Source organism: Lingula anatina, chromosome 1, assembly GCF_051362555.1.
Source record: "Lingula anatina isolate TDL-2025a chromosome 1, LinAna3.0, whole genome shotgun sequence".
Lineage (NCBI taxonomy): Eukaryota > Metazoa > Brachiopoda > Lingulata > Lingulida > Lingulidae > Lingula > Lingula anatina.
Window position 1 is genome coordinate 52,647,064 of NC_141767.1, and position 23,968 is coordinate 52,671,031.

A 23,968-nucleotide genomic window follows, 5' to 3' on the forward strand; every position below is an offset into this window, starting at 1 on the left:
ATGTAATAGGATCCAGTGTATTGCCATGCAGCATGGTCAGAGCCTGTCTTATCAGTTTCCATGTATGGGCAAAACTTTCTGAGCCTACTGCTTGAAATACTAGACAGGAATTTCCGTTATAAACATTGCAGCAGTCTGTGAAAACATAAATTTTGCTTTACTTGTGGTTCTGGCTGGTGTGTGTTTGGTAGTTGTCTGTCCAGTGGAGGATTTGAATAGTTCAACCTTATTAAGTGCACTGCTCCTTAAGCCCACACCTGTACACATTTTGGCAGTTGATAATTACCTACCTGTTTTCTTAGAATGAACTAATTCTAGTTTCCCATTTAGACAATAATTAGACTAATTAACAGCATCAATAGAAACACCTCCAAAATGATTTGATGGTTATTACACTGTTTATGGTTGAAAAGGCAGTGGCCATGGGCAGTTAACGGGCATTTTTCACCTGTTGCTCCACTCCTCAGAGTACAGGTAGTTGTAACCTTGTGTTTACCTTTATTTAGAACCTCAGGTGAGTGGCCTGTTTCTATTTCACACCTGGGTAACTACCTGTTATCCTGTATCCATCAAGCAAAAATTAATGCTACTATTAAGGAAATAGATCCATCATTGAAAAGACAGCGTGACAAATTTTGGCAGTGAAAAATAGACTTACGTCAGTGCTGACTTGGACCAGTAATTTTGTTTTGCTATACATTTTCACCTGACCACTTAGTGCTTTATGTTACGTGCTTGCAGGAATAAAACTTCCCGTTTTACAGCCACACAGTATATATTGACAATCAAATAAACCTTTTTACCTTGAGGAAAAAAAGGAAAAAAGATTTAAAAAGAAATATGATGGTAGTCATGACTATGTCTACTGTAAGATGATTTATGATAAGACTTGGGTTACTTGGACAAAAACTGTTACCTTTTATGTCACTTTTCAGACATATCACAGTCAAAGCCATTTAGAATGGTGAGGAATGGTTTATTTGAAAAACTTAATTCAAAAGGATCGTGAATGCAGCTCATATTTTATTCACCAAACACAGCATTAAGCGTATAATTTCCTTTTCCCCTTAAAAGGTGTAGGATCTGGAAACGGAACTTGATCTGGTAGGGTATGTTTATCAGGTTCATAGGAGTTAGTTTGATGATAGTATTAGATAAGTTTTAAGGGTCACACTTGCATGGAGATAACTTCTTGAGTACAATTCAGTAAATTAAAGTTGGAAGTATCTAGTTTCCTTACATACATGCTAACAATTTGTTGATGAGAAGCTGAAACTTAAACTTGTATTGAAAAAAAAGGCTGTGTATTGATTCTTTACACTGGAATCATGCGAATAGGACAATGGGGTTAATTAAAAATTTTCAGCAAATTATAGTTCGAAACTCATTTAAGCAGTGCTCCCATGTGAGCTCTTCTCAAGTTTCTAGACAAATGTTGAATAACAGGGAGAAGAGGCAAAAATTAAATTACTTTTTATCAGATAAAAATAGAATTGACAATACTTATGATAAGAAGGAACAATTTATAGTATACAGGGAAACATGACTTATTTATCTTATCATGAAAATGTCGTGTATTAAGTTACCCCACCTCCCAGACATAAATCTTGAATCATTTGAAAAGTTATGGAACTTTTTTAATAAGTTTAAGATGTGACAGATGTGATTATTTTTATCAGGTATTGGGCTTCCTGGTCCCATGACCAAAATTCACCTGACTCCTCAATGCTATCCCAGTGATCTAAATAGGAAGAAAGCCACTAGTGGAAAAGGAGGGGGTGCCCAAGGAGCTTTTCTCTCAATCTCATACTGATATAGTAGAAGGCACATAGAAGCAAAAAGATCTTTGAAAAAACAGACTTGGTGAAAAAAAAATAGTGATAAGTCTCAAAATCTGTTCACACTCCCTTAGAATTTCTCAGCAGGCCTTCGAAATTATGATCATCACATCACGTCATGGTCATATTTTACGTAAACTGACTAGATCATAAATTATGTTGATAGCCAAAAAAAGTATAATAAAAACGGAGAACACCTGGGGAGTTTGTTGTCTTCTTAACTGTCTGCAAAACTGACAAGAATGTGTCAGCTGTATTTAGAAGTCATGTGCTCACTCAATCCAGAAGCTCAATTAAACAAGTCTAACTTGATTACCTTTAAAAACATAGTTTCAGGTAGTCTAGGGTGTTGGTTTATTATCATGAACTGTTGGTTTTGGTGAGCCGTGTGCTTGGTTAGCTAGATTGATGACAAGTGTCAAGACTTGAAATAACAGTAATTTATTAACTTCAGCATTAACAACAATCAAGTAAGTAAGAGAGGGGGTGTGGGCAGAGCTGAGGTGGGATGTAACATGTACAGCCTGAAGTTTAATGTTTTGAATTATTGCTGACATGCAGCATGATTCACTTCATTTTTTAAATGTCCAAAAAATGCATGCATTGGTTACATTAAGAAATGGGATTGAGATGACATGAACACAAATGTACTGCCTACTTTTGTCAGTAATCCTGTTAGTAATTGGGTTTATAAACATTTACTCCCTTCCCCAACTTCCTCAACAATTGCAATAATGCAGTGCAACATCCTTTTTATAAAGACATGATAAAAATGTATTCAAATGCATATATAATACTTAATCCAACTTCTTGAGTCAATTTTTTTTTTTTTTTTCAAATGCTATAAATAATGTATCTCTATTTTTTATATATCACGGCTGGCATTGTGACAAACATAAACACAACATTTTTGTACCACAATTATGCTACCCAGGTAATACTATCATTATATTGTGTCAGAAAGACTGCTGATAACATAATTGACAACAGCTTAATGTCGAAAGCTAGGCACATTTATAATAAAGGTTCGTCATGGTAACTTATCTTCTTAGTCCCGAGGCAAATTCCTTATAAATACTAGGCGGCAAATTAACCTGGATGGGTGTACAATAAACAGGTTACTTATCTCCATCCACCATTGTCATGCTGTGAAAGGAGAGGAATATATGGCTGATGATAACATAACTAGATATGTCATTAGCTAACAGATAGGAGCTTATACCAACTGCTTGTGGGTAAATGGGTGAGGCTCCTGGGAGGGGAGGGGAAAGCATTATGAGTTGGATTGATGAAATTTAAAAAGTTTGGAGTATGAATTGAAGTGGTAAATTTAAGTGATATGTTGCTACAAATGTCTGTATGTCATTTACCAAAGTCCAAATATTGGGATGTTCCAAATAAATTACAATGTTTTAGTCACCATAAGTGATTTTGAAATTCCTAGAAAAATTATTTGTGACAAAATTATATGGGCCAGAATTCATGTGGTAAAACTATAAAAATCCAGCCTGAATCACTCCTAGATAGGGGTAATGGTAAGCTTTTGTGATTATCTCCTCATCTCCCTTATGTCATGGAACAGTATTGGCAATATCTGCAACATTGAACTGAACACTTTCACCAGTTTTGGTATAGAAACCCTTAGGATATCATTGTACAGCTTGGGGTCAGTTCTGTCACTCCAAAAATGTTCATATATGGAACATATCCAAAGCATTGATCCTTCTTGTACAGAATTAATTTCAATGCCCATTTTATCCAGTAGCTTAATTACCTTGACTAAAAGGTTTTAGGTTGCAGTTCTGAAAACATTTTGCTGTGATAGTCACACAGACAAACTATTAATATTGGCCACAGGGTATAGGAGACTTAGAGGATTTTAATTTTGTCTGTCAGTTTTGTTTTTATCCTCGCAATACTGTTGTGGGGAGTATGCTTAAAAGTATTCACAGAAATAATTAGTGTGTAAAGGTGGCAGACTTGTAAAAATTGGGAAACCTCTGACCCCTGTACATCTACAAGCATGCACACAGAGAGAGAGAGAGAGAGAGAGAGAGAGAGAGAGAGAGAGAGAGAGAGAGAGAGAGAGAGAGAGAGAGAGAGAGAGAGAGAGAGAGAAATCTGTTGCCATGGTGATGAATTCTTGACACAAATGATACCAATATAGAATGACACAAATGAAATAAGTATCCTTTAACAATTCTTTCAAGATATTGCTGCTTCTATCAGCTCCACGCTCCTGTCTGCATGTCTGCCTACCAGTGACATTTCTTATAAACTGCCTTCTGCATTATAACCCATGTATTTGATAATACCATGTTATTTCCCTACCTTTCCTGCCTGTACCACATCCCAATATACAGGTGTGATACAGGTGTCTTATCAGCGGTCAGGTATGCTGTATCATGTACAGACAGCCCCAGACACAGTAAGTCTGGAGAGGGTGAATTAAAGTGTCTGTTGATAGCTAAGTTAGCTATGATAAGATGCAAAATTAATGTGGATTATAGTAGTTTTGGCACAAATACCCTATTGATTTAGATTAAGAAATTAAGGTGTGGTGGAGTATTCTTGTTCAGTGCTGTTGGTCATAGGTTGTTCTTGGGGCATTGCTGGAGATTTTGTATGATTACTGTAAGGAAGAGGGTGTTTGAGAAGGGTTGTTCTGAAGTATTATAGTCTACTGTATAGTGTAAGATTATAGACATGGATATGAGGTATAAAGGCATAAATTTTCTAGTTTGCAGTGAGATAGGTGTTGTGTTCATTTATTTTGTTGTGCTATGGATATGAATCCAAAAGAGAGAGAGAGAGGGAGGGGGGAGGAGAGAGGGAGAGTCATGTTATGTTTGTAACTTAATTGGCAATGCAGGTGCTTTGGAAAGAGTTTATTTGCATCTCCTCTAGAGCAAAGAATGCATAGGAGGGTGGGCTGTCAGTGAATGTTGTCTTCTCTATTCTTTGGATATCAGTCGTTCTTCAAATATTCCCGTCTCATGCACTCCCCTTTGCTGCTGCCACCACCACTGCCTGCCTGTTCTGCAATATCAACAAGCATACAATTCAATTATCTTTTTCTTGGGAATATGCTATGTGCAGCAGTCTATGGCTTCATCAGGTAAATTAGAGCTGCAGGAATTGAAAGCAGTGAGAAACAATGACAGTACCTGAGTGATTGATGAGATAGACTCAGAGCCAGCACTCGCTCAGGTCCTAACTGATTGATAAAGTATACAAGCTTCATCACTACAAGGTTTAAGTCCACTAATAATCCTATTACTGATGAGATACACAATCACAAATCTATGTGAACACCAGCATGATATTTGTTTTAGCCAATTACTTTTTAAAAAATCAGTCATTTAAAATGTTTCTGGCAATAAAGACCTTTTTTTTTTCAGCCAGGATAACTTATTCAGCCACTTGTGAAAATAGTTCATGATATCATGAGAAGAGTAAGTGCAGATCTGTGGAAACTTAATTCTCACAAGTCCCAACAGATCAGTCAGATACATACACAATTTATGTCTATGAACAGTCCTCCTTTTCACATGATTCCTGTATCTATCCAGCAAATTGCATGACTTGGGTGTCCTGTGGTTTTAGTTGCTGTAACACGTTGAAGATAAAACAGGTGGTACAGCTACATTACTTATATTTTATCATCCTACAAGATGTCAAGTGTGGGAAGGTACAGTACGCACATATAGGATGTGGGATATGTGCAGTAAGGAAAAGACCAACCCCTACAATTGATGTGAAAGTTCTGTATCTTGTGGTTGGTTTTGTAGACTTCCTCTCTCTATTATTGTGTCTTGTCATGCAATGGGGGGTCATCTCCTGCAAATATTGTTATTATGTCATATATTTGTTGTTAGTTGTAGTTTTGGTGCTATATGTTACTGTAGTGACTTATGTGAATAGAGAAATGATTTTATAAATTCACCTTTATGATGACATTTATAACAGACATGTTTTTATTTGTATTTTTTACCTGTTAAGGTATTAGCATGAAAAGAGGTAATTTGCTGCTTTGGTCAGTATCAAGCATCTTGTTTCTGAGCTCAAATAGTCTTGTAAACCATACCGTACATATACATATTATTTTGGTGGGTCTAAAAGAGCCAGTCAGTATTTATCACAAAATCATATTTTGAGCTGTTCCCCTTGTCAAATTCTCATGGATCAGCCACTGATTAATCACTTTTCTTCTGTGAGAAATTCCCTGATTATTATTAAGATAGTAAAACCATTTGACATTAACTGCTGTATTTGTCTGTACCCGTGGGACATGACTGCAAACTGTAAAAAAAAAAGGATCAATAATTGTAAATTTTAAACCAAGCTTAACAAGGTATTTTGGTAGTCCAGGTTCTTGTAAAGAATACATTTATTAATGCTTAGTTTTGGTTTGGAATTTGTGTAAATAAAAAAAGGAATATTTATATCAATATTTGACAACAATTTTGAATTGCTTTTTCATATATGGCAAGATTGGGATGGGATGGAGCAAACATTTTATCATTGTATTCTGTTGTGTGCCCCACAATTTCAGTGAGGTGGTTTTTATACATTTCCTTTCTGTGGCAAATCCTCAAAGCAGCTGAGGCAGGGTGGTGTTTTAATTTAAATGTTCACCTCATCTATCTACCTCTCCCTGGAGATCTCCACCTTGGCAAATTCATTACCAGGCAATTTTTGGAGTTTGCATGAATGATTCCTCCACATCTCTCTAGGAATGCCTTTGATACATGTGCCCATGTACTCCTACAGGGCCTCTGCAGGAGAGGTAATTAGGAACCCCGTAGCATAGTGAAGATGCTTTAAGTTTGTCAGACCATAAAGACCACATTGGCAAGCTGAAGAGAGGCAGAAAGAGAGGTGCTGAAAACCAGTCTGAGTCCCTTACTAGATGAAGGTGTATAGAGTTCAAGAGTATGTCTCCTCTCATTAAAAATGGTGATGTAAGAATAAAAATGAAATGAACTTTTATTTATGATATTGCCCTCAATTAATGAAGATGTGAAAAAGATGTGTGTTTGTGTGTGTGTGTGTGTGGGGGGGGGGGCTTTCTAAATTAAAGTACATATACATTTATGTATAACTCATAAAATGTGGCCTTAGCCTGAACATCACATCAGGAATACATGTACATTTCAAGAATTTAGTAAAAGTCTTTATGTAATATTGGTGCATACTGTTGATTCTAGGAAAAGAGCCTTTAAATAAAACAATCATTCAATTAATTAGGTATGCAGTTGGCTGACATTCATTACAGGTATCTTCCGTACCTTTAAGGAACTCCAGGTAAATATCAGGCATAACAGGTGTGAGATACAAATACCGGCTGCGCTTCGCTATGCCGAAGGTTCGATGTGCCGAGGGTTCGCTATGCCGAAGGTTCGCTGTGCCGAGGGTTCGCTATGCCGAAGGTTCGCTGTGCCGAGGGTTCGCTATGCCGATTGTTTTTATTTTGTGCCGAAAGGTTCGCTGCGTCGACGGCTCGCTCTGCCGAAGCCATCGTAGAGTTAGATACCCCATACTTTGAAGAAAATATTTTGAAAAAATACCTTTTTTTATTAAAATAATATATAATAGCATTACTAGCCTTTAATACTACAAAGAACATGCATTACATATTTCGTTACGTATTCTGACATTTAAATAAGTATCTTTATCAGTTCTGAGAGGTACATGTGCTAGTTGGCTAACGCAATTAATTATCAAAAGTAACACAGCACACAAATATAAAACTATATGTCATTAAATCAATAATAAATAGTAATTTTAAAATAGCTAATAACAAAAATACGAAGCTAAAATAACTGCATGTGACAATTACGACTACTAAAAGTATAATGATAATAAATAAAAAGATGTTAATTTTACACACACCCAATAACTACAAGTTCGCCAAAAATAATTAGAGAATGTTTTCTTTTCAGTAATTTCCTAAAGTGGGTGACGCCCATAGTGCCAAAAATAATTAATAAATTAACTTACAGAACTGATTATTTAAAGCGATTTAAGATGTTTATGTCCATAAGAATAAACTTTCAATGCGCAGTTTTAACAAATTCAAATGGTACGGATGGAAGAAGAGAACTTTTTAAACTCGTTTATTTAAAAAAAAAAAAGGCCACTGCTCGTCACGTTATATAACAAGCACAATGGGTGATGGGTAGCCGACTTTTTCGGCGCAGCGAACCCTCGGCACAGCGAACCTTCGGCATAGCGAACCTTTGATTTTGGGGCTCCGGAAAAACTTAGCCGATTTTAGACCAATTTTCCGGTTTTGTCGGCACAGCGAACCCTCGGCACAGCGAACCGTCGGCATAGCGCGCTGTCCCCCAAATACCTGGCACCCTGCTTTAGAATGCCACAGTTTGCCAAACCTGGTACATGTGTTTGGCACTGTAAAGTAGCCAGCAATTAGTACTTATTAATTTGCTGTTTTTCTTGTCTCGGAAGTGTTGTTTTTTGTACCTGTAATGAGGATGGATATTATTGGATGACATGTTGCAGTGACCATAGGGTGTTGATACTTGCTAAAAAAATGCTCATTTTTTCTTAACAATTCATTAATTCAATTATAGTGTCCATTATTTAGAAATGACAAATAGCTTATATCAGTGTATGGTTAAAAGAAAAACTCCCAACATTTTATTAGCAGCTGAAACAATACTTAAAATTGGTTCATCTGGAAATCTAACTTTTCAGCTTCAGCTGTGCTCCATCATAGATGTATGATGTATGATGCACATACCGTATATGATGGAACCAAAATTTCAGCACTATTGTTAAGCTTAGATATTGCTTAAGGCCATTACTCTGGGAAAGGTAATATTTAGTGGCCATGTCTTCATCAACAGGTTAGTGGATGTGTAGGACTAAACAGCTGTCCCCTCTACATTTCAGAGACCATGATTCATCAAATAATGTACACCTACAACAAATGGCAAACTATGTTGATGACCAAAGTTTCAATTTGTAGTTTCCATGTACAATATAATTTAACAATTACCCACACTTGATTAACTATACATGTTGTATTTATACCTCTTATGAAAGCACTTAAGCCTTTCAAGCAGAAAAGATTAACAGGTTCTCAATAGCCTGGCACTATATTCTTTGTCTTGTGTGCTCCTTGCCGCTGCCTTTAAAGTTGCAGGATATCAAAGCAACCTCACTAAATACCTCCTTCATAAGGTAAACACACAGAAGTAGATGATCAATAGTCCCGGCCAGCAAGTCAAAACACCACAGAGGAATGCGAAGGTGATCAGCACATTGATTGCAACAAAAATATCAGACAGAGAATGGTTTAATAATTCTCTGATACTTACATTAGATGGCTGACTAGACAGAAAATTTCCAATGTTTCAATGTGAGATCGAATGTTTTATTTGATAATAAGAAAGCTATTTTTAACCCACTCAAGTAGGGACGGAATTACTTGATCATATACTGGTGTGGCTAGACATAGGTGTACGCAGGAGACCCTTGACCCAGGTCACCATTAATGATTTGACCACATGCAAGTAATGGTGGTTTTTTAAAAGGGTATTTTGGAAGGGGAGTGCTTTGATAAGTAGTTAAGAACAGTTTGATAAAAAGGAAAAAAAAGACAAAACCAGGGTTTCTTTCATGCTTTTAGAGAATTTTTGCCCAACTTATGGTTGTCTTATTTAAATGAGGGATAAAAACAAAAATGATTTTTAGTCATTTTGTCATATCATGTGATTGATTACCCTCATATGACTAACATGTGCCATGTTTAAAACTTCTGTGTCAAAAATAACTTTTTTTAACAGAATGAATGTTTACATTGAATACTTACGTTTCCACTTGTGCAAAACTGCCTCATTGTTTGAATATTGGTATTTACTTCATTATTTCTGAAGGATGTGACATGCCTTTGGGATATAGGCACAGGCTATCTTCATAGACATAGACAAGTTCATGGCACAAAAAAAAATTAAAATTTAAATAGTTGGGGGGTCTTTTTCTTAAAAAGTGGACCTTTTACCACTTAACCTACGAGTACTTGGATCAGAATTTTGCCCGAAGTGTACCTTTTCCCAGCAAAAAGGATGGTCCCTTTGAATCTCCTGAACCCCGCTCTGGCTACGGGCCTGGATTATCTGTCTGTTTGAGAAATGATGGAGTAAAATTTTACAAGAGAGTTGTTTTGTTATAATCCCAGCTATATTATACAGTATAGCATTTGAGATGCACACATTACTTGCCCTCAATACCCAGTAGCAAGATTAGACTGTTAAAATGGTGATGGGTTTGGGATCAGCATTGTTGTACTGTGTATTGTGTGGTAGGCTAAAAGGTAATGTAAATGGCTTACTCCATTGCATAATCACCATTGCATTTTCATGGGTGACATAAGTGGCCATTTCATGGTTAATGCCCTAGACTGCATTTGTTACAGCGAACAATCAAGAAATAGGATTTTGAATTATGGCTTTGAAAAATACATTTCATCTGGTATTCTTTTGAAAATTAATCTGGTTTCAAATCCTCACCAAAAATAAGTGTTATGGATTATTCTATAACTGTGTTATGAAGAATTACTTGCCCGCCCCCCCCCCCCCCCCCCCCCCCCCATCAGCAAGCACTTACTTTATTTATTTATTTATCAGTGGTGTTGAGTACTTGCTGATGTGTAAGTTTGTTTATCTTTTACTCCAGAACTTGATATTATTGAAACGTAACATCTATTACAGAATACAAGATTAATGTGTTTTATTGGGTAATTTAAATTTACATGTAAGTGTTCTGGCACATGCTCCTGATTGCAACCTGCGCACTGATTTCATGTTGAGACTCAACAAAAGTTGTATTGAGATTTAAATGAAAAAAAGTTTTAAAGTACAATATCAATACTGCAGTGATAATTTTCAGGTTTGAAGTAACTTATTACATCATGTCTCTACATACTTTTTTGTCTCAGTTGGTTGGAACTATACAGACTTGCATCTGTTGTCAAATATTATGTGGATAGGAAATTTGTTTTGAACAAGTTGATATCATATGTCTAAAAACCTTATTAAAGGCATGAATTTCTTTAACCCCAAGAAGCTGAGAACATCTGTTACAGAATATTTAGTTGTTTTTTTTAATTTGGACAATTCCAAATCTCATCTAATAGTTCCAGCAGCTCTTTGTGGTAGAAAAAAAAAAAAAAACAGATTCAACCTGTGCCTGTCCTTCATTATGAACAGTAGGACTGCACAGGACTAACATGAGTTATGAAACATCTGTTACCCAATGTTAAATGAGTATGATAGCTTTTCATTAATCATCTGCAATTTTGTTTTAACAAATGTCAGAGCGAGCCAATGTGATAGATTTTTAAAAAATTAATCTCCCTGCCAATCCAATATATGCTTTCTGTCTTTTGCCCAGGTGAAAGGAAGCATTTAGTCACTTTTACTGTTATATTATTGCTCCCCACCCAAGGTGGGATGCATGAAGAATTTGAAGAGTTTAAAAGTCAAACAGTTTTGCCTCAGGCGATCTGAAATAAAGACGTTGTATATGGACACAGATGACAGAGAGGGGGGGGGGGGGGGGTGAGAGGGAGAGAAAGGGGTGTATGATATCTACTCCACCCTAATGCCTGCATTTCCTAGTGATGTCTGTGTTAGCCTGTGCACATATACCTAGTGGTATCTGTATATTTTGGATACAGAAACCTACAGCATAAGTGCACAGAGGGCAAGTGAACAGTGTGTTGTTAAGTCCACCTGAACTTGGAACTAAGTGTATGACATATAACCTTGCAGGTGTCCCTCTCATGAGTCATATTGTTTTCACTGCCAGACAGCTTGGAGCTAGCATCACATGTTTCTTTACATAAGATTGACCTTCTTAAAAAATGAAAAAAATAATCTGTGAATGAAAAAATCAATTGAATTTATGTTTTATTTTTTGTATTTTGATGATAAAATGGATCTTGAAAAGAATGGGAGGAATAAGATCACCACAGAATCACACCTATCTTGTCTTGATGTTCAGTTTAGCCTGGGTCTGTATAGTGGGCCCTGAATTTAGCACTACCATCCCACAGCCCAACTGCTCTCATTATGTCATGTCCAAGAAATTATGTGATATATGCTAATACATGTAATTGACTTATGGGCATCATTTTAAATTCATTACTGACTTGAATGTAGGTGGTCAGGTAATAAAGGAACCAGGATGGTGCTTGCATGAGGAAGATGCAATGTCACTGTTGTCTTAGTAGATATTGGCATTGTAAGTTCAATAACATATTTAGAATGTTTGATGACTGTATGGAAATAGTAAGTAGGTATTTTTTTGTTTATAAATTTTTGATACATTTGCTTAAGGCAACTTGGACCTTAATTTGTTGTATGCAAAGTTATTTTTGAAGTTTGGTGGTACATGTATTTTGGCTCGGGTTTTCTTTTGACCTACACTTATTTCTGACCCTATCTTGTATCTTGGCTGGTAACTTGGAGAAATTGTAATCATGTCATGTTATAAAGTGAGATCAAGTTGTGTAACAGTCAACTGTGCCATGGATTGGTGCCTGTACTTACAACAATTCTGAAAACTTTGACAACCTGGGATAGGATAAAAAGATAAAAGTATGTAAAAAATGTAAGTTTGTGTTGACAAGAAAAAGGTAGGTCCAAACATAATGTTTATTAATGTTGTTTTAGATGGGGACATTAGGTTTTTCTGGATATTTGACAGATATATGACAGTAAAAGAAAACTGATCTTCACAGTTTGGAATGTGTCACAGCTACACGGAAATGATTTCTTTAGAGGACATGTGTCGTGTTAACCTTGACCTACTGAGTACGACCTTTGCAACTAGCAGACAGCAGATGGTGACCTCTGACCCTAAGCAGTTACTTTGTCAAAGTTCAGATGTCCGAAATAATATAGGCAGTTACAAAGTGTCATTCACTGGAGTGAAGCATAATAGTTGGTGGCATGCAGCCATTTACAAAAAATAAAAAAAAAATGTCTTGAAGAGTTAGGGAAATATATTATTAAAGTTAATAGCAGGAAGCAGTTTATAAGAAAAAGATTGTTATGTAGCATACCCGTCTTATACCCTAAAGCTTTTCAGTTGATTGCAAGTGTTAATAGTGCTCTTGAAAAGTAGGGGTTTTTTAAATAAAATACAGTATAATTGTATGGCATTTTTAGAATATATGGTTTGCATTGAAAAATGCAGATGATTCATTAAGTCCTACATGTATCTTGTTGATCTTTTTTTTTTTACCATCAAGAAAACAAATCAGTTACATTATATCCCTGCCAACAACTCAATAATTATATATATATATATATATATATATATATATATATATATATATATATATATATATATATATATATATATATATATATATATATATATATATATATATATATATGATTTGAGTATTGTTTCTTTGATGCCCTCTTGATCTTAGTCACTTTAAAATCTTTATTCCTGGTACTTGGTAACGACATCCCACTTACCACTCAAGAAACATACCATTTATATTAGAAGTCCACCTAAAAAATACATCTTCTTGATAAAATTGCCCCCTTTTTAGTTCCTGTTAACATACATAAAATTTCTTGGAAAGTGATGAGAGGTGATGCAGCAGATGGCAGTTTACATTTGATTGCATCTGGTGACTGATGACTTCAAGGCATGATTATACCAAAAATGAGGTCACCCCAATTATTTTTATGGTAATGAGCAAGAACCTTAGCATGCCTTGCAGGGTTACATGTAAAATTATAAGGACTGTAATTGATAACCAATTATATGATATTAATTTTACATTTAATGTTTGGGAAGTGGCAGTTTAATAACTTGTTTTCTGTGGCCGTTTTACTTCTAAATTGAATTTAATCTGCACAAACTGTGAGGCACTTGTTATCAGGGACTAGCAGTGTTAGAAATTAAGGCTGGACCGTCTGCCCAGGGCTGACAACTTTCAGAATGGGCTGAGATGTTTTCCCACCCGGCAGACTTTCGGTCCAGCAACTTATTTTCCTAAGAGGCAAACACTGGGGACTAGTATACAGTTTATCAGTTTTGTGCAAAATTTCTCAAAAAATAAGGTGTCTTTTTAACTTTGCAACCTGATATCTTAATTTACAAAGTTTCCCTTTTTTTTGTGAAATATTCTGATAAATGACCATTTGTATGTACTACATTTATTTCTGTTGAAAATTATATGCCCAATGTCTTATTTTAAAATAAATGTTGTTTGTCCTTATTCAAATGTCTAATCAGTTGTGGATTTTTTTTTTTTTTTTGAGGGCAATGATATTAGATATATCACCTTCTCTATAAGATGATTCTGCTTCTTTATATATTGAAATGCTCTATGGTTGTTTCAGGCTGGCACCCTATACTGCTTGGTAACAGAATATGCTGCAGGAGGGGAGCTACTTAGCTACATTAGAACACAGAAGGACTGCAGGCTCTCTGAGCAGCAAGCATGGCCATATGTACGCCAACTTATTTCAGCACTCTGCTACCTGCACGAGAGAGGCGTGGTGCACAGGTAAGGGTCACTATATTAAGGCAAGCCCCCCTCACATACAGACATGCATACCTTGCAGACCACCATATCAGTGGCCCCACATGTACAAAGCTGACTTTACATCCCTTATAGCCCTCTTATTAGACATCATCATAATACTGCATTAATGGGGATCATCCAAGTTTACCCAAATTTCTGAGTCTTAGTATAAAAACAGCAATATTTTGTGGTACTTGAAAGACAGAGGGGCCAGAAATGTCAGACTATCAAGTGCGGTGAAGTTATGAAAAAAAGCTGACAGAATTTATCAGAACATATATCTTTCTGTTTTTTTTCTCTTAACTTCTATAGAATGACAGTCTGTTGCACAACTACAAATTCACCGTGTTGTGCATGCCATGTTTGTATTACTTTCCCGGCACATAGGGTTTCACCTTTTTTCTCAAAAATGTTAGCGCAGATGCTCACACATTTTCTAGTCTCATATGATGTCATGCAGTGCTGACAGTCTCATCTCACATGATCTCCATTACCTAGGATTTTTTCAGGCTCCTGATACATACTTTTCATTGAGCCCTCTACCACCCCGACCTCCTGTATCTGTATTAGCATCTGTAGCTGTAGCTGTTCTGCCTTGTGGACCACTTGGATTTTCATCTCTCTCTGCATCAGATCTTCAGGCCCCTTGTCAGCAGTACTGGACATTTACTCCTATCAGGCTGATTTATCCCTATCAGGCCTCTTAGAAACATACAGCTATGGCACTTATTCCCTTATGAGTCTTGGTCATGCAGATACCTTGCTAGCCCCTGGTGTCTCCTTTTTCTGACTACTCTGAACAGATCCTATTGCAGGGTTAATGAAAAAGCAATTGAAGTGAATTGTTTAAACTATGAGTGAGGGACTGGATTTAATGTGAGGAAAGAAAAAGATAAGCTGTATAATTGTAGTTATTCTGGAGTAGATTACTCAGTTCATATTAAATGCTCATTTTCAAGCATCGTTGGGCTTTTAACATTATGAGTAAGAGAAATCAATACACGTTGACAGTTTTCAAAGGCACATTTTGTCATTTTATCAGAATTTTCCTGGGACATTTGATTTGTACTATATCTCTTTGTGGTCAGATTTTATCTGTGATGAAAAAGATGCATTAAATTATGGTGTAATTCATATACATGTGTATGTTGCTCAAGATTTTTTTATCACTCATTGTGAAATTTTTGCTTGCTCTTCATTTTTTACTGCTTTTGAAACGTGCGGGTCATTTTTCCAAAGCTGCCACCAGGAACTTTCTATGGTGTACGTCATATATCGCATAAAATATGTATGGGTTTTTAAAAATAATAACTAATATTGTATACAATATCAACTATTAAAACAATGGCATCCAAGCAACACAAAAAATCTTTTCTTGAAACATTACCCAGAGGTTGCAATTTAGCATAGTTTCAGAACACATTTGATTTTTGCTACTTATATGTGCAAATTCTCCATGTATATAATTTTGAGTTTGGATTGAAACTGTATCCCATAACACTGTGCAGAGGGTAAGTTCAGTGCCGTAAGTTCAAGTCAAGAATGTAGCCACCTGGTGTCCTCACAATGTGACAGCTCTAGCTTCATAATTCTGCACCATTGTACATGTCCAAACATCCCTGTAATGAATGAGTGATAGGCACTGACATTGGATAGGAGGCTGACTAAGCATGCTGGACCCCCTTGGTGGAAACAGGTGTGTGGTGCCCCCCCTCCCTCCCCCCATGTGGCACGATGCTTCAGAACTCCCAACCTCCTTTGATCCACAGTAGAACACTAAAACATATGGATTTACACCTTTGAGGGGGGGGGGGGGGGGGGGAGAGAGAGGAGTCACATTGGTTCCTGTGTGACACAAAAGCATATCATTTCTTCAACCCTTTATTTCTGATAAGAATATCTGGTTAATGCAGTAACCCAGCTGTCTATGATACAAAAATAAATTGACACATTTTAGTATCCTATGTCCATTAAAAGTTATACAAAATTATGTCAACAATAGAGAGTTAAGGCATTTGCAAGTTGGATGTGCACTTAATGGGCAAACTAATAAATTCATATGGGACTGCATATATTCTATGCATAAACAACTTTAGAGCTGTGGTCCATATACTAAGTTGGTCACTTTGGTCAATAAAGCACAATTTTTTAAGCAATTTTTTTCCTGAAAAAAGAAAAAAAAAGTACACATCCCTTGCAGGTCCAATTTGTCTGTTTGTCTGCATGTATAATCTTTCTTAAATGTTGGTATTACTGGCTGATTACTGGAAAGAGAAGCCAATGCCCTGTGCAAGACAACACACACCTCAGATAGTACCAGCAAGTGGTATGAAAATGGTTAATCAGATTTAGCTCAGGTCTTATTGGGCAGATGAAAAATACACAGCACACAGAGACTATCTGTAACATCTACATGCACAACTGTTGATTTGTGATGTTTTATAAATTAACAGACATGGTCAGTATTTAACTTTTTAAAGAGGTTCCCACGCCACTGATATGTAGTGGTGCAGTCCTTTGGCAAGTCCGAATATAGCATTTTGTGAATTCTTTCTGTGTTGGTCACTGAGCAGCAATGTGTAATCGATCTCAAGACCAGAAAAAACTCAATGTCTAAAGGGATTTGACCACCTTGTAAGTCAGTCGGCTAACCTTTTCAGGAGCAAAGCTCTCTGTTGATATTTTTTTCACTTCTCGGTGGATTCTGTTAAAGGTACATACGAACCGAGCATCGGTGGAGTGTGGATTCCCAGTAACACATGTAAACCACTTCTACTAGATTCTTATATGACTCAAATAATTTCGACATGCCAAGGGATAAACTGAATAGATCACTCGATCGGCCATAAAAGACCTTTAGACTGCTCCTTTCTTTAAATTTATGGTTGTAAATTTAACCTACTTCCGTGACCTACTTTCCTGCCCCATTGACATACAGCTTAGAATACCAGCAGAAAAATCTGTTCAAACATCACTTTGGGGTAAAATTAAACAATGCCTTTTGGTAATTCTCTTAGTTATACTACTTGTAACTATATGCTGGCATTTGGTTGGTTTTTGTGACAAAAAATTGACTTTGTATGCATCTTTAAGTATTTTAAGTCAGATTTAGAGATATGTCTGTGTTAGTGTGCATGCATGCATGCATGCATATGTCAGCTGATGTGTGTGTATGAGTGTGTGTATGCACACATGTGTGCGGGGGGGGGTGTATACACACACTCAATAGAAATGTTCACTGAATAATAATTAAAATTGCTCGCAGTATAAGGATCCCCATATACACACCCCATAAGTTCTTGAAAGTTTCAAATATCTTCTCAAATATACATTTGGGTGCACTTCTATATTCTGAATGTACAGATAGAGTGCAAAAATAGCACAAAAAGATAGCAAGATCTCACAGGAGAATATACGCATACAGATAGCAAAATGGCTTCTTTGACACGAAGGTTAGTGATCGCTTTAATTATGCAACTAATGCAATTTGTGGTGTGAGGCTGTGGCATCAATAAACTTATTCAGAATACTTATCTTCAATCAGAATAGCCAACATTTGGAATTGCTAACCCTTTTTTTCTTCAGAATATCCAAATCTTTTTTTTTTTTTTTTTCAGGATAGCGAACCTTACTAAAAGCAAACCCTTTTTCCTTCGAAATAGCAAACTTAGGAAAAGTGTTCGATTTGAGATCAAGGTACCTTTAGCTTTCAAAATAGCAAACCTTCAGAATAGCGAACCAACGGAACATAGAGCTGACCCCTACATTTGAGGTCCAACAATGTACCAATTATTTTCAAATAAAAACAAATCAACAGACATTGTCCCACTAGGAGCACTGTAAGCACTGTAGTTGTGTTTGATTCTGAATAGTTGATATTACCAAAATGGCTTAAGCTCTACATTTGCTCATTCACACATTTGGTGAATTCTAAGGCTGTATTCCCAGAGCTTTTAGATCGATCTATCCCTGCGGGGAGTCTCACTAGATTACTGTCAGATAATCCGGCTTAAATGTCTGTCCCGCCTACTACAAGCTGTAAGGGGGTAATTAACTTTTGTGTCTGCTTGGCTGACAGCTATTTAGCGTGAACCCCCAGGGAGTTAGGTCGATCTAAAGTTGATCAATCTAATCTTTGGAAATGGGGTCTAAGGTTTCCTGGCTTATATTCCATGTTAAGACAGTGGCAGCTACTGATCTGCCAAAGAAAACAACAAGTGGCAGATGACATCCAACCACATGTAACCATAACAACGGTAGCACTTAATCTTGATGAAGTCCCTCTAAATGTCCCCCCTCTCTCCCTATCCTAGTTGTGCCATTTGCAGTTGGCTTAGAACAGGTAATAATGTTAAGGACATAGTTAACTGTAATCGTATCATAAAACAGAAATCCTGGCAATGTAATATTCTTTGTAACTGTTTATTATTATTATTTTTTTAAATATTTAATTTATATTTTTCTAAAAAAGACGATTTTGTTAAACAACTGTTTGGTGCAGTTAGGTGTGTTCTTGAGACCAGAGTTCTGTGTGTCTTTGATATGATCTTTCTTCCTTTCCATCTGCCCCCCCTCCCCTGACCCTTCCACAAAATTCAGCATTTAGTGTGTTTATACATGCATTCAGTTGTGGTTTGATTTTTTTTTTTTTTTTACTAGTGTGTCTGAATAAATTTGTTAGTGTCTCATTGTTGGAACATACTTTCATTCAGCTGCCAGCAGAATGTCAATTAAAATCTGGTATTTTATTTTAAGTGAGTATGTGCTTGTTGTGTATTTTGGATGACTAGTAATTTGTTGAGCAGACCATGGACAACATTGCAGGGCGGAGTGTCTGGGTTATGTGGTTTTATGATTCACAGCGTGGGTATGCAGGTAGATTGTGCAGCTGGAAAAGTAAAACTTTTACTTGAGTGAACACATTTCAAGATATCAAATGCATGTGCATGTACAAGATTATGTTAATTCAAATACAAATTCCACATGTAATTGCAAGTGATAACCCAGCCTCCCATCCATTTTACAGGGGACCTTTTTTAAAGCTTGCAAAGTAGATGTTAGTAAGACTTATGTAATACAAAAATCAGCAATGAAATTATTCTATTTTTGAATCTGATGTCATGTTTGATGTCTTAATACATGCAATGTAATTTGATATACTTGTTATCATGAAAGAAATTCATTAGTATTACACTTTGGTGTGCAGTATTTACTGTATAAACTGTTATTTCACATAGTAAATGATTAGATAAGCAGTGTGATGACTGAGTTGACAAGGTCGTTTTGCACAGTGTGTCTTTGTCTTGCTTCCAAAAAACTGAAAATGAGAGCTCACTGCATCAACTTTGCCACATCCTCAGGCAGGTAGAACATGTTGTAACATGCAGGCTCTCACTACCTGTGGCGCCCCCTTTCATTGATTTTTTTAGTCCCTGGTCATACCCTGGGACTTGCATAAGTTTGCCATAGATGCGTACAGCATCAGATATTCTACTGTCTGATAGGTCTTTTTTTTTTTTGGTAAAGTCCCAGCATGGTCACCTTATTAAAAAGAATTAATGGTTTAAGAATAACCCCACTCCCCCCAGCCCATCTAAAAAAATAAAGCAAATGTTTATGAGCTTGCAACCCAGTAGAGTGATAATCAGTAAGCACTGGAAAAGTACTGAGGACCCAAGGGGAAATTTTCAATTGTTTTTTCACATCAAAATCCTGTTTTTAATATGTTGTCTTAAAATTTTGACTTAAATGTTGAAAAGTAATTAGAAGATTGTTGTTTTATTATCTGTAGCACACCACCTCTCAAGTAACGTATTTGTCTGCTACCTCCAGGTAAAACCTTATCTGGTGGGAAATCACCAGTCTCAGTCTTTTAGTCTGGTTGTATTCAGGTGATTTGTTTAGACAACTTAACTCATTATAAGGATACATTTTGGAGATAAGTGGGTATAGATGAACTGTCTGTTATTTGACTTATCACTGAAAGGGGAGCAGAGATAGATATACTAAAAAGAGTTACAGACCCTTCTGTAAAATTTTAACTGTTGCACTCATATATGTAATACACCATTGTATCCATCAGATTTTTTGCAGAAAGATTTCGAATGAAATGAAAGCCATGTGAAGGATGTTTAAAGGGTGATTGGAGCTTCTTGTGCATTCTTGATGCATTTATTTATTATATTGTTTATGTTATTTCTTCAAAAACAGATAAAAGGTTATGAAACTGATGATAGGTTCTTGACTTGGCAGTGGCAGAAGGTTAAATGTATATTTGATATTTCATTTATCATATAAAAGAAAGAAAAGAAAAGATGTCAGTTGTTATTTATGTGGGCTGTTTTTTGTAATCCAGATTTGCATTGAAAAGAAAGTACATCTTTTGCAAGGATATTGAGCAGCAGAAAAAAAGCCATGATGCAGAGAGTTTCTGACAGCTCATTAAATCTTCATACAATGTTATCAGTCATGATTAAGAGAAAATGTTGAAGTTCACATTTTTGTATAATGGTTTACTTCTCATTTGAAGTTGTATTCTATTCACATGTTGCAGGAGTTTTTCTTTCATGTGTTAATTGATGACAGAGACTGAATTTCATATACAACAATATAAAATGGAAGATGCAACAATAAAAAATGTAAGATGCAACTATCAATTCGAGATATACAGGGCTAGTGCTGGTCTGAAGCCTTTATAAAGGGGCCCTTTTACAGGGTCCCTGGCAAAAAAGTCTTTAATGTATATATCTGACATCCTTTATCAAGGGCCAATGGAGTCGAGTCATTCCACTGCATACCTACATGTAAGTTACATTTGCTACCCAATGAATCTGCACCCACCCCCACCCCCCTTCAATGCCATACATAGTTATTCATGCACAAACTTCAAATAATGTAGAAGACATATTATAAACTAAATTTTACAACATGCATTTTGTGTAAATTTAAATTGAATACAAAGAAGCAGAGATGATAGAATTATAAGATGGCCTAAAGATGATAAAAAGGTTATGATAGTGTATGTGGACTTTAATTTATTTATTTGTTTGTTTATTTATTTATTTATTATTATTATTATTATTATTATTATTATTATTATTATTATTAGGATTATTATTATTAAATCTTTTTTAAGCAGTTCAACAAGTCTTAACATAACTTTAGATTGTGACAGAAAGTTAGGAGGTAAGGAATAGAATAGTGACATCTTTGTGACAACTGGGTGGTGACAACAATGTGACTGCAGGTCAGGACAGGTGACGGTGCTGTACGACAGTTGACAGATGGCATCACTGTTCGTTGACACATGATGTGTAAAACATTTTCATCTGGCTGACAGCAGTTGTCAATGCAATGAGGAAATAAAATATGTAAACAAGTGCTTGCTGAACCAATGTAAGGCAAAATAAAAATACCAGCAAGAAATATGTTTTAGATTTGTGTTCGTGATAAATTTGCAAAAACTGTTTGGCTATGTGAAATTTTCTTAAGCCAGTGTAAATTGTTGTAAGCATGTGTTGAAAATGGTGCATGCTGGCAGGAGCCAAAAATTTTATGTATAGATCATAAACTGCAGTTGCCAGTAACTGAAAATATCTAGGCTCTGGAGGAGAATGTAGTGAATCATTTAACCTTCATGGCAGGAGGCATTTTCTAGGCATTTTGCTATTTCTGAAATTTTACCTGCGCGTATTTGTGAATGAACACATGTATGGTTACTATTGGATCAATTTCGTGCTTATTTCCTAAAGTTATGTGTAATTGATTTCCCAGCTGTTTGTTAGTTACTGAGTCAGTGTTAAGCAGCCAGATACCGTATTTCCAAAAACGATGATAAAAAGATGATATAAGTGAAGATGAGTTTGGTTTTTCAAAGTGTGTTGCATCTTGTGAACATTGTTTTGTTTTGTTGAACTTGAAAGAAAGGAAAATGTGAAAAAATAATTCTTTGGGTGGGGGAGTCAGTGACCGGGAGAAGTTTTCAGTTTTCTGTTATTATGACAGTTGCAAAGTTGAATACAGCTGATAAATGTGACTAAGAAATATTGATGCGAATATTTCTTTTGATATTCTACCGTCTGCTGGCACCAGTATTTACATGGGGCCTTAGAGTGCTGACATATCCCATAATTAGTTAATATCCCTCTCAAAGATCATCGGCCGCACTCCTTTTGAAGTGGAGGAGATGTGCGGATTAGAACATTTTATCCAAATAACCAGCTTGGCTATATCTGCGGGGGTACTTTGAAGCTGTCGCCGTTTATGACAATTGTTGTTGCCTGAGTTAGCCCGATCTTGCTGTGGCTTAACCACCTCACCAAACAAGCCAACTCTCTGAAGCTGTCATCATTTGTATTATATACCTGTGCACACATGGGGAGGAATTTTGTTGTGTGAATGGGTTAGTCCCAGTGTTTAGAGGTAATTCTTGCTAAATGAATTTGGGGATTATAGCAGCATTCTTCTACTGCCATTTTAACTACCTGTCTAATCTGTTGCACAAACAACCCGAATGCCATTAAATGCTTTGATCTGCCTGTTCATTAAATACACAGGTATCCTGTGCCGACACAACAATCCTTGATGAAGTAATAACTGTTAACTTCTGACTAATTTTCTCCCTGTTTAATTCAAATTTTGAAAATACAGGTATTGGAGTGTTAATGTAAATATTATGGATACCAAGTTACATGACATGACAGCATGTTTAGGATTGTAGCTCTATTGTTGGGTGACTGTTATAATGTTTGGGGTGCCTTTCTGTTTGCATTGAGCTGGGGGTAGAAAAACAGCCATTTACTGTGCATATTGGAAAATATTTGTGGTGTGTCGGTTGGCTTTAAATTCCACCCTGGTTGTGAAAAGAGATGACCCCCGCCAGGTATTATTCTCTGACCCAGGCAGCTTTTGCACCTGATTAAGGCTTCCAGAAAGAGGTTGTCAGCACCTTCACTTAACCAGCTGTCAACCAGAAACTAAATATATGCTGGGCTCATAGTTGCTTGTTAAATTTTAAAGAAGGGTTGCTTTTGTTTTAGAAATATATAAAAATAATGATATATATATATATATATATATATATATATATATATATATATATATATATATATATATATATATATATATATATATATATATATATATAATTTATTGATTCTTTCTTGATCTGAATTACGTGTAAATTGTTTTGATGAAAAATTCTAGCTATCTGGGTTACACAAAAATGATACGGTTTAAATTATTGATCTGATTGTGGCATCAACTGAATAAATGTGGATATTTTACCCAGCAACCATCACTTACTAAGGAGGAGACAGATTAAATAAAATCCAGTTAAAAACATGCAGCTGCATGGCTTGATTGATTAAAACAGACATGCAGCTTGGAAATAACTAGCTCAGGTGTGGAATAAGGTGTATTATTGCTGCTTTTAATTCTCACTGCTACAATTAGTCACCCTTCTTTGATGAAGAAAATGGATCTCTCTCTCTCTCTGTTTGTGTGTGTAGGTGTGTGCCTATACTTATTATCAAGAATCCATTTATAAGGG

At 36.0% G+C, this 23,968-nt stretch overlaps 1 protein-coding gene across 13 annotated transcripts in view; it reads left to right on the top strand.

Moving 5' to 3' along the window:
• LOC106165036 (uncharacterized) overlaps nucleotides 1-23,968 on the top strand; it is a 139,086-nt gene that overhangs the window by 83,119 nt on the left and 31,999 nt on the right. For 10 of the 13 annotated variants that reach the window (XM_087001895.1, XM_087001900.1, XM_087001893.1 and 7 more), the window contains one exon: nucleotides 14,234-14,400. In XM_087001895.1, the coding sequence (XP_086858021.1) occupies nucleotides 14,234-14,400 (167 nt within the window). Of the gene's footprint in view, nucleotides 1-9,050; nucleotides 9,117-12,091; nucleotides 12,111-12,138; nucleotides 12,158-14,233; nucleotides 14,401-23,968 lie in introns of those variants that run through there. The other 3 variants (XM_087001901.1, XM_087001904.1, XM_087001903.1) reach the window with 3 other exon arrangements.